This window comes from Lathamus discolor, chromosome 4, assembly GCF_037157495.1.
Source record: "Lathamus discolor isolate bLatDis1 chromosome 4, bLatDis1.hap1, whole genome shotgun sequence".
In the NCBI taxonomy this organism is placed as follows: domain Eukaryota; kingdom Metazoa; phylum Chordata; class Aves; order Psittaciformes; family Psittacidae; genus Lathamus; species Lathamus discolor.
In genome coordinates, this window is record NC_088887.1 from 100,738,615 (window position 1) to 100,750,345 (window position 11,731).

The following is an 11,731-nucleotide window of genomic DNA, read 5'->3' on the forward strand; positions in this document are numbered from 1 at the left end:
CCCCTTCTTAAAAAGGATCAATCTTTAACCCCCATGTAGCATTAATGCTGCTTTTCACTCTACTTCAGCACTTGTCTCTTCAATCACATTGCTCTCTTTGTGGATAAATGCAGTGGCTTTTGATTCCAGTTCTCCCAGCTGTTCAAATGAAGAGGCACATGGATCTTGATCTCCAACTGTATATGACAGCTTGCACATCTTCTCTCGAATGCGCTGAGAATATCGCAGAGGGGTTACAATTTTCAGGTCTTTAGCGCTGGGGTCATTTTCCTCATGGTGCATCTTCACACTTGGGAAAAGAAAAAGAAATCATCACTGAACATAGGCACACCATCATATAAACTATATCTGTTGCATCTAGCAGGTGCTACAAACAGCAAATTGTGATTCCCATTTAGCCCATTTCCATAGCCAAAGGAAACAGGCTCTTTCCCAATCATACAGTTAAAACATATACACTCTTCTCGGGAAAAATATTTTCAGGGAAACATCCTGAAACGAGTTTCAAAAGGAAGATTGCCTCCTATTCCGGCAGGGGGAAACTATTCTTCCTGCTATGAGGGATAGCAGACAGCTGATGGAAGTCCATCTATAGCAGATGCCCAAGCTGAGCACAACTTTAAGTCTGCAGTCTTAGAAGAAATTTTGTGGCAAAAAAAGAATTCAGATATCATCTGTTTTGTCCTGAGATTACTACCGAGATTTTTACCTCAAGATACAATTAAGAATCATTACAGGACAGTTACATCTTGTTCATTTCTATGTTATATGACATATAACCACATCTACATTTGAACAGGGGAGGACTGGAGTCACCTTTACTTTTACCTATCTTAGTGTAGAACTGCTACCGCCATGTTTCCTGTGGGAGGGGATTCTAATACTGGAATTTATGTCTCTGCCACAGGGGTTGGATTATTCTATAGCGAGTCATTCAAATAGCAAAATAGCTTGAAAAAGGAGGAATTTATTTTTAAAAAAGACTTCACCCTGAAGGAAGAAGAAAATCCTAAAAAAAAAAAAAAACCCAAACCCTTAAATTCTTGACAGCTTTTAACCAGGTGTTCATAGATGCAGTGCCTCCCTGTTTCAAGAGGACAAAGTGTCTGTTGCCCCAGACACTGCAAATTTTCCATAGTTACCTGAAGTAATCTTACCTTTCCAAGTACGGAGTGGTAGGTGGATTGCATCTCATTATAGAAGATGTGTCATTCTCCTTCTCAGGAGTATTAACTGCTTGGACTGTATCTTTTACCTTATCCTCATGCTTCTCTTCTGCTTCAGATTTTCCTTTCTTTTTCGCACGTTCTTTAGTCTTGTGCTTTTTATTCTTTTTTGGCAAGATCTCTTCCCTTGGTTTCAAGTCTAAATCCATTTCTTTTTTGTTCACTTCACTGCTAATCTCTGTTTTCTTGTCATCACTCTCTGCTTTTTGGCCATCATCAGAGCAGATATCCTTGCAGGCCTTCTGAACCTGCTCTACAGATGGATTTTGTTCCTTGCTGACTTCCACTACCTTGCTTAAATGAAGGTCTATCACAGTTCCCCCTAAAATTGAAATATTGGATAAGTACAGCTGTGATTAGTTACAACTAAAGAAAAATTAATGTTTTAGACATCTATGAAATCTTAAAGCTCTACATGAGAATGACAGTTAAGTATGCTTTGAGTCAGAGCCACAGCAATGTAAGTTACTAATAATGCAACCTGAAAACTCAAGCTGAGTAAATCCTGATGAGTCATTCTCAACACATCAGGTCTGAACAAGTATTTCAGTCAGTTTCTGTTATCAAATGCTTGTCAGGTTATGTTATATTCAACAGGAGTGTACATAGCTACTTTGCCTCCAAAATCAGAACATATGCCACTTTTAACCGACTCTATGACATAACACAACCATGCCTCTGTTAGTGAAGTTTGTGTCAAAGCAACAACTGGTATTTAGCCTACAAAAATGTTTTATTTACTTCTTGATTATCAGGCTAAGATGGGCAGACAACATTGTTTTGATAGAATTTAAGCAGAAAGTGAATGTGAAAGCATCTCTGCTACTCTTTTTAACATGCCCACAATTGAAAAGGATTGGTCAATGTTGTTTTCAAAGACAAGTAAATATAAAATATCACAGAGAAGTGTCCATGAAATAGAATACACTATAAGCACAGTTTTAACAGATAGCTTGTGTTACCTGTCATGCCAAACATTTAACTAGAATGGAGTACTTGGACTTACCATCCTCAGACTTAAAAAGGCTTTTGTTATTTTTCATAGTTTCTATTAGTGTGTTTCGCAGTTCGTCTTTAGGCTGGGAAAAGAGTGGTATTGTTTTAGGAAAAAAACACTAAAATTAATCATAATTTCAACCTATTTGGTATAACAGGTATTACAGGGAAAGCAGTATAGACCATGTAGTATACATGTTACAAACCATATTTGATGCTGTTTAGACATAAGTTGGAACAAAAGCGATCCATATATTTTTTGTATTGGGTGCACTACGGCTGTGTTCAATGGCCTGAAATCTTGCTGGTAATAAAGTATAGAACTAGAACTCTCAGTCCTTACTTTCTTCTAGGTCATATGGTATTTTGATGATCTTTTTGATTTTGGTTTTTTGATGACCTTTCTCCTTGAAAGTAGTAAATATTTACAGTGGTTACAGAGCAAACTAAATCTAATTTTTCATGTTCAACTAGGTCACATGGCTCTTCTTCTAAAATGAAAGGATTTACTAAAATCAGGAGTAGCTGTATTTCATATACCACACTTTTATGCATTTATATTCATTAATCTCAAAGTTCAAGACAAGCTGCTCACCACTGCTCCTGCCAAAATGGCCTCCTCATAGACAGCAATAAGCTTTTCAAGAGGACCCATCTGTTCAAGACGCATGCAGCAGATCCAATACTTTGCAAGCTTTTTAGCCTCAGGAATGCTCTGTGTCAGACATTTCAGCATGGCACGTACTTCATCGCCTTGACATTCCTAAAGTCAACACAAGAACAGAAATTTAAATGCAATGAACATTTTGAGGTGCTCTATTTTAGCTGGTTTTGAGCTAGAAAACAAGTATATTTTTCTTTCTTTGGCAGAAGAATTCTCATTTGTAAGGATTCACTAGTTCTTCCAAATGAGAATTATTTGTACACTATTTTAAGTAGAAGGGATGGTAGAAAGCGTAGACATCTTCAGAACTACTTAAACCAGGCTTTTTCAGATGTCCAGGCAAGTTTCTGCAAATGCAAGCTTGTTTTAGATTAATTACTTCACAGGTACTCTCATATTACAGCTTTTGTACTTTATTATGTTACCATATTGCCTGATCTTATTGGGTAGTTCAGCAAGTTACTGAAGCTTACATGAGGTCTAATGTCTTCAGGTGTCACCAAAAAACTATGATATTGCTTAACTTGAGGAACAGTTAGTCCTCTGTATCTGATTCAGAGGTCCAGCATGCCGGTAGAACTTACATCACTGGAACTTGGTAGGCAAGGGACTGAATACCTGTTCAGTTAACTGCAGACATTCTGAGAGAGTCTTGTTGACCTTTTCATTGTGCAATACACGCTCTAGAGAATCACCAGATTCTTCACTTTTAAACTGGGGTCCCAGAAGCATAGGTATTGGAGGTCTCCTCATCACTTTTCCTCTAGATGCTCTCCATTCATCCAGGCGAGCTCTGCATGTAAGAATATTATTAACTGAAGTGACAGATGTTTTATCATTTTTTTACATTGACTGACACTAGCTAGGATTAAGTTATACCAAGACATACTCTCCAGATAGTCCTTGAGTCCTCTCCCTTTAATCATGAAAGGAATACAGCTGCCATTTATACCTGCATGGAAATTTCAGAACCACGCATATTGCTATCTGCTTTAGGTATCTATCAGGTCAGAACATTTTAATCTCTCTCTTTCCAGCATCAACAAAAGACTTAGGCTACAGACCCTTTTCTTCAAGGGAGGACAATAAAAAATGCTTCCAATTTATTCATCTGTGCCACTTCTCCTCCCTAATCCACTTCAAATCAGAGCAACTCGAAACTGTCTCTGAAGAGACAAAGCATGGGGAGCCCAGAACAACCTCATCACATAGCTTTTAAACAGTGAAACTGATGTATAAATGTAAGTTGGTCTTCATATATATTTCAGCTCCATCCCTCTAGACCACCAGTTTTTAGTTAATGCGACTTTCTACAAGGAGCTCTATTAAATTAATTTTAGATCATGAATCTTCACCCCATCATCTAAGCTGCATTCAACCAAGCTGAAAAATGTCATTGCCAAGTGCTGTCCCTCAGTCCCTAAACTTGCTCTATATACGTTTTCTATTTATAACCATGCAGGACAAGCTGTAAGCCTGAAGAGCTGCTGCAAGAAGTCTGAATCCTGATTTCTCCAATACGAAGTCTACAGTTTTAGTTTGCTGCCCTTGGGCGCCATTTTTTTTTATTTTTCAGTGCATTTACAGCAAGAAATAGATCAAAATAGATATTCTTGGAAAGAGAATCTAGATACCTCCAAAGACCAAGCTATGACAGTAACTGTTACCTTCTCTCTTCTGCTGACTCTTTCAACAGAACAGATGTTCTGTTGCCATTTGTTCTAGAATTCTGCCCCGACTTTGTACCAGGAACAACAGAAACTGTTTTTGCTGGAACTCCCAGTCTTGCATCTTCACAACAATCTCCACAGTTCTTCACTCCTAGTACTCTGCAGTCAGAACTGTTAGAAGCAGCCTTCAGTGGCTGCGGTCCCCTTCCACCGTTCATTTTTTGGACTGTTACTTTCTTTGGTACTACAGCAGATGTCAGTTGCCTTTTCTTCAGACCAGACTGGGAGTTCATAGCAGCTTTGTCAGATGGTTTGCTCTGGATAGGGAGGACACCATTCGGTTTTACAGAATTACGGTTATTTGTGGCTTTGCTGGTCTTCAGAGCTACACTACAGGTGCTCATGGACAAAGAACTTGCTGCTGGTTTGGCGGCAGAAGGAAGCAGCTTCTTGTCTGGCAAAGAATTCTTTCCCCCCTCACTTTTTGGTGTTTTTCGGAAGGAGTTTATCTTGGACTGGATAACTTTGCCACGATATGTACCAAGCACTGGTTTCTTTGGTAGGCTGACACTTGAACTCTGTTTTTCTGCCAGCAATCGTTTCTCTTTTATGCTTTTTATTTTCAAGAAGCACTTAGTAAGTGACATATTCTGAGATTTTATTTCAGTAACTTCAGACTTGGAAGCATGTTCCTCAGGAATATAGTTTGTCCCCAGTTTGGAATTTGTCAGTGTGACTGTCGAAGAGTTTAAAATAACATTTTTTTCTGAGGGTCCGCTTGATTGGTCCCATGACAGTTCATTAGCATTCTCTTTATTTTCCTGAAATCAAAAGCATATCCATGGACATGTTAGAAGTACATTCATGCTGCATGTTATTTGTTTCCAAAGAGGTTTTCACTCATTTACAGGACTAAAGTGATTAACTGTAAATGCCACTTTGCCACTAAGTGTCTACAAAAGTAGTGTCTATATATTGAGTAGAATATTTGTCAACTATTATTGTAGAATTCACATTAAAAGAAAAATTAATCTAATAAGGATTGTTTAAACTCTGCCTTGAAAGTAAGCAGGCCTAATCTGAGGGCTACACTCTTCTTATAGAAACAAAACTCTCTAAATGATTACTGTCTTTTAACTGCCAAAATCACCTTCTAAGAGGAGTCAAAGTAGAAATTTGCTTTGGGCTGCATATAGTTAAAAAAGTAGTATCTCAGTCTGCCTAGTCCATCATTTAATGGCGGCACCACTCTACTACTTACAGTGGATAGACTTATAAATAAGGGGGGTGTGTGTGTGTACATATATATATATGTGTGTGTGTATAAATATAAGGTGAATAAAACCTTCAGTTAGGGCATTAGGATGTTACAAGAAGAGCAAGAAGTTTTCTTAATAATGAGGTGTAGGATGCGGTACTTATGAATAGACACATGAATTTTATACAGCCTTACTACTCCCTGAAACTCTCAGCTCTATGTTCTTAGTGTAACCCTAGCCCAGAGGCCATGAGAAGTGGAACCTTGCCTTCTCCTCTAAGGATGATGTTCTACAGCAACCAATTCAGCATTATCCAAGCACCAGCTTATGAAAGACTGAAAGATCCAAAAAAGCATGGGGGAAAAAAAAAAAATAAATATGAATGACACATGGAAGTCTGCAGAAGCTGATACTATTCTCCTATAAGGAAGATGCCCTCACACTGTAAGAAAATTACACCGCATCTTCTTTCCTGGTCTGTCATTTAGGCTTAAATGTTAGATTCGACTAAGACAATAACTAAAGCTTAAGTACAAAAGCTGTTATTCCAGGAAGCAATGTAGTTTAACTCAACTTAAAAATCACGAGATATTAAAACAGACCAAAGTGTCTCCCTTCAGGAAATCTCTAAAATTCCTTTGAACTTAAGGTGTTTTGTTTTTTTCCTCACACGACTCCAGGTCTCTCCCAGTCTTTTAGAGCCCAGACTCAAACCGATCTAACATGAACACAGGTTTTGTGTTTTGTTTTTTTGTTGTTTGTTTTGTGGTTTTTGGGGGGGGTTTTGTTGGGGTTTTTTTTGGGGGGTGGTGGGGGTTGCCCCCTCCGTCACCTTTCCTTGAAAGCAGGTCTGGAGAAGAATCTGTATTTTGTTTTTTTCTAAGCAGCACAACCGTGTGTATCTTAACTCTGGAAAAGTGACACAGAATGATAGAGGGAAAGTATTCCTTTCATCTCTGATTAGGTATTAGCATCTACTCCTGATTACACTACATTTGACAGCATCACAGCTGAACCACCACACATTCAACAGTTTTGTTAGGCTGCCTTTTTACCAGTAAGTAACAGAGTAAAACAGAATTTGCTCGTCTTTTAAATAACTTCCTCAAAGACTGAAAATACATCCAAAAAGCTCTGACAGTCTCAAGAAAAGTTGTTAAAATTTAGTCATATTTCAGCAATAATGGTATCCTCCTTAACCCATTTTCAGCAAGGTACAAACTGAGTATCAGTGTAATCCACTACATACAGTAATGTGACACCTCTCTAAAAAGCATGTCATAAGCAGTCCTTGACTAAAGTTTAAACAAACTGCACCTCTGCATCTGCAAACTATATGTGCTGGAAATCATATAGCCAAAATACAGTTTAAGCAAGTGGAATGTTATAGCCACAGAAACAGAGTGCCATCAGTATTGGAGTATCAGTCAAATACTTACCATTTCTGTCTTCGGAGATGTTGAGAGCTGTATTTTGTCTTGCAGTTTATTGCTAGTTGCTCTCCTTGTTCTGCTACTGCTTAGGGCAAAAGCAAACAAAACAAAACAAAACTAAGGCATCTTAAATCACCCTGCAGTGTAACAAATGAATGTATCTTTAGAGTGAGTTCACATGGCCCAGGGTGGCAGTCTGCAGGCTGAAAACATACTGAAGCATTTCTGTTCAGCTTGTACTCTTCCTCCAGAAAAAAAAATAAATGCTTAAGCAATCACTGATCAGGGCCCAGGGTGAAAAACATCCTTTCTTACACCATAAAAGAGCTGGCTAACAAACTGGAAGGAAAAGAGAATAGACAATTTACTGCAGGTGTCATTCTCATGTTTAAGGATGAGCACCAACCTGTCTGGCCTGGTGCATCTGCTAAGAAGGTCAAGTTTCTAAATGCTGCAGTTGAGGGGGAAGGAGGAAAAGCACAATGAGTTGAAGCTCAGCTACTGCATCATCAGAAGCCAGGCCATTTGAGGCAAGTCTGAACGAGGATACATAGTTCCTACTACACTGACAGGTTCCAAAACCTGTAGTCAGGCACCAGAGCTGGCACCAGACTACTTAGTGAGCAGCAAAACCACCAAGACCAGTATCGTCTCCTAGCAACTATGAAAATGTATTGACAGCTCAGAAGAAAAACACCTCAGTTTAAAGTTACAAATCCGTATTTTTTCTCAAATGCTTCATGATGCATTATATGAAACGTGTCTCTGGAATGTGGATCTCTGGTGGAAGAGAAGTTCAAAACACGTACTGTTCATTAAAGATCATCTGGTTCCAAACCCCCTGCCGTGGGCAGGGACACCTTCCACTAGACCAGGTTGCTCAAAGCCCCTAGGCCCTGTGGTCATACAGAGTGTAGTCATGCTATTCAACTATAATAATCCATGAAAGCAGTGCTCAGCCCATCCTCAAGTAAGCTTCTGCTAGATCCAAGCCCTGAGAGAGCACCATGTGTCTCTAGGCCAACCTGCTCACACATAGCCAGGTCTTGTTTTGGGTGCAGTTGAGCTGGGCCCAAGGAAAGGCATTTACCAGTGAGCAGCTTGATTGCACTGATTCTGTCAAGGAAGAATCACAAGAATCTTTCAAGAAACATAAATCTTGAATTTCTTTGTATTAGTTGGTTTTATTATTCTACTTGTACACTTTCCCTGCCACATTGCAATACTTTTAAAGAACACCAAAACAAACACATCTGCCTCTCTAATCTGTGTTTGGAAACTATGATGCTTTCTTAATTCACCAATCTGAGTTAACAAGAATACTCCTCCCTTGGAGCACTGTGTCCAGCTCTGGTGTCCTGAACATAAGGACATGGAACTGTTGGTACAAGTCCTGAGGAGGGCCACAAGGATGATCAGGGGACTGGAGCACCTCCCGTATGAAGATAGGCTGAGGAAGTTGGGGCTGTTGAGCCTGGAGAAGAGAAGGCTGCGTGGAGACCTCATAGCAGCCTTCCAGTATTCGAAGGGGGGCTATAGGGATGCTAGGGAGGGACTATTCATTAGGGACTGTAGTGCCAGGGCAAGGGGCAAAGGGTTAAAACTTAACCAGAGGAAGCTTAGATTGGATATAAGGAAGTTCTTTACTGTAAGGGTGGTGAGGCACTGGAATGGGTTGCCCAGGAAGTTGTGACTGCTCCATCCTTGGCGGTGTTCAAGGCCGGGTTGGACAGAGCCTTGGGTGACATGGTTTGGTGTGAGGCATCCCTACCCATGGTAGGGGGATTGGACCTAGATGATCTTAAAGTCCTTTCCAACCCTAACTATTCTATGATTCTATGTGACTGCAAATTAACAATGAAGTTAGTAACTGTATCTTTCCATCAGATGATCCTCTGGAAGCCAGCCAAATTGAATACGAAGGTACATTAGTGAAAATAAAGATAATTAGTGACTTTGAAACGCTGCAAAAAGCAATCTGCATACCATGTCACCAATGATAAGAGAATACATGTTACAGGAGCTGATCAAAAGTTACAGAATCATAGAATTGCTTAGGTTGGAAAAGACCTTAAAAATCATTGAGTCCAACTGCTAATGTAGCACTGCCAAGCCCACCACTAAACCATATCCCTAAGTGCCACATATACGCATCTTTTAAATACCTTCAGGGTATTTAAAACCACTTCACTGGGCAGCCTGGTCCACTGCTTGACAACCCTTTCGAAGATATTTTTGATAATATCCAATCTGAACCTCCCCTGGTGCAGCTTGGGGCAGTTTCCTCTCACTTGCTATAGAAGCAAACAGCAAAGTAGCATCTGAAGAAAAAGCTCTCCATATGAAAACAGTTTCTGGAGGAACAGATTATATACTTCATTAATTGCATCTATTATACATTTAGCTAAAACCTTTTAGTATTTGCTGACAATAAAAGGACTTTAGGAAATCCATGCTGTCACCAGTCTCATCACATGGTCTCACCTTTTGGTTGAGGTTCTCTGCAAGAACTATTTGTGTCTTTCCCACCAACCATGGACCTTTTTAAAGCAATGTAAGCTATAGTAGAAGTACTACCTGATGGATGCTTCGTTTTCTTGAATGGGAACGCCAGAAAAGGTCTTTTTTCTAGACAGGTATTCTTCAACCTTTTGCCGTCTTTGTACTAGTGGGTTTAAAAAAGAAGAATAAAGATTTACTATATTTTCTGTTATATTAGTAATACCAAATTTTGTCTCTCAAAAATTTAGAAACCTATCAAGAAATGATGAAATGTAGACACTATGGATTAAGAAAGTTTAATGGTCACATCTTATGATGTCTTACACATTCTCTCATTTCTTAAGAAAGGCTATTCAAGGGGTGGTTGAATGTAATTTCACAGCTATAAGAGATGGTTGGTTTGCTGTATTAAGCCAAAAGAAATTGTGATGGGAAGAAGTCCAGGCTCACTCTTCTACCTTCTGGATGCCTCACCAGTATTTTGCACATTGTTGGTTCAGCAAGCACACTTTGCTTGTAATGCAAGTATAGCACACATGAAAAACACCATGCACTTGAATCTGATCATTGCAAAATCATTCGACTCTCTTCCACAGTGATCTTGGCATCTGCACAAATGTTGGACCAACAGCAGTGTTAGTAACAGCAGGAAATGATACCGAAAAGGTCTGAAGCCAGCTGTCACTGTCTTAATACAGAGGGCAATTCCAGAACAGGATACTTTCTCATGTTTTCAGTGGCTGACAGCATACTAGAGACTTACGTCTTTCATAAGACTATACTGTTGTTCTTTTTCAGAGAACATTTCTTATTCATGTAGGGAGTTTGTGACCTTGGCTTGCTGGAAGCAGCTGGGATAAGACGGCCCTGCCACCCAAAGCAAGCTCAAACATCTACAGAAACAGTCTAGACAGTTAAAACTCCAAATCTCAACAGTTTGATATGCAGTAGGATGTGAGAGCAAGAAGTTGGAGCATTATCTTTGACTCAGAACAAAAATTACTTTATGGTATTCAGGAACTCATGGCATTGCACCATCCCCCCAACATAGGCTCACACAGCCGTGGAAGTCTCTAATAAACTCACATATAAACCCCGACTTCTGCCCCTTCTAGGCAGGCAGAAGTCACCTTTTGAATCTCTTTGTACGTGTTGATTATCTTTCATGTTTTGTCCAAGCCCAGGCTGCATGAAGCCCTAGAGGGTGCATGCATGGCCTGCTTCTGAAGAGGTGCACACCAGCGGGTACCTGCTAAGAGACGCTGCAGAGCAGCAATCTCAGTGTGCATCCTAGAGCCTCCTGGGCACCTTCTGCTTCTGAAATTCGAGGCCTGCCCAGTTCAAAGAGCAAAGCCCGGTCAAAGCAATTAAGCTTGTTGAACTTACAGAAGCCAAACCGGTCAGAAAATAACAGAAGAGCACAAGTGCATGTCGGAGCATTTGCTTGTTTCAATAAGATGCTCTTAGATTAAGACGTGCCTTTTATCGTGAAGAAAGGCTTTCGCTCCAGAACCCCTGCCTGGGGGCGAGCATCGGCCCCAGCCCTGCAAGAAGAGGTTGAGGTCTCGTAGCCTCGCTCGCACCGGTCAGCTCTGAGACCACGGTCACGACGGCCGCTACTAAGGCCTACCCGGTCTCCGGCCCTTCCTGAGGCGCTCGCCCTCTCCTCCCTCTCACCGCAGACAGCGGCCAGCTCCCCTCTCCCACCGGCCCCTGCCGCAGCCTCACCCGGCGCTACTCGGAGCGGCAACGAGGGAACAGCCCCGGCAGCAACCGGAGGGCGCTCCATCCCGCGGGGCTCGGTGCCTACCCTCGGCCTTACCTCGGTAGAGCGGATCGGACCTGCGGCTGTCCGGCAGCCAGGGCACCGAGCGCGCTGCCATCATCACCCAGTACAAGGCCGGTCGTTGCGAGGCCGTTTGAATCCACCGCCTCACCGCGCCTCCCGACGGGGCCGGCCGCGGGGCTTGAACTGGCCAAT

At 41.0% G+C, this 11,731-nt stretch overlaps 1 protein-coding gene across 2 annotated transcripts; it reads right to left on the reverse strand.

Annotated features, from left to right (window-relative positions):
* CKAP2 (cytoskeleton associated protein 2) lies at positions 1 to 11,705 on the reverse strand. 2 transcript variants are annotated; one of them, XM_065678312.1, is made up of 9 exons: positions 11,573 to 11,705; positions 9,826 to 9,913; positions 7,255 to 7,330; positions 4,554 to 5,377; positions 3,505 to 3,679; positions 2,818 to 2,985; positions 2,233 to 2,305; positions 1,158 to 1,548; positions 1 to 289 (listed from the first exon to the last, which is right to left on the reverse strand). In XM_065678312.1, the coding sequence occupies exons 1-9, from the start codon at positions 11,634 to 11,636 to the stop codon at positions 55 to 57; spliced, it is 2,094 nt and encodes a 697-aa protein (XP_065534384.1). In that variant the 5' UTR covers positions 11,637 to 11,705; the 3' UTR covers positions 1 to 54. The 2 variants fall into 2 exon arrangements, with proteins under 2 accessions (XP_065534384.1, XP_065534383.1); XM_065678311.1 differs by having other exon boundaries at positions 7,255 to 7,333.
* Between the last annotated feature and the right edge of the window lie 26 nt (positions 11,706 to 11,731).

What these genes read in the sequence shown, in the direction of transcription:
- CKAP2 (XM_065678311.1), bottom strand. Translation starts at nt 11,636, where the DNA reads ATGATGGCAGCGCGCTCGGTGCCCTGGCTGCCGGACAGCCGCAGGTCC. An exon ending in GAGTCAGCAGAAGAGAGAAG is followed by an intron (nt 3,680 to 4,553) that starts GTAACAGTTACT and finishes TCTTACATGCAG; the next exon opens with AGCTCGCCTGGATGAATGGA. An exon ending in CCTTTTTAAGTCTGAGGATG is followed by an intron (nt 1,549 to 2,232) that starts GTAAGTCCAAGT and finishes TTTCAATTTTAG; the next exon opens with GGGGAACTGTGATAGACCTT.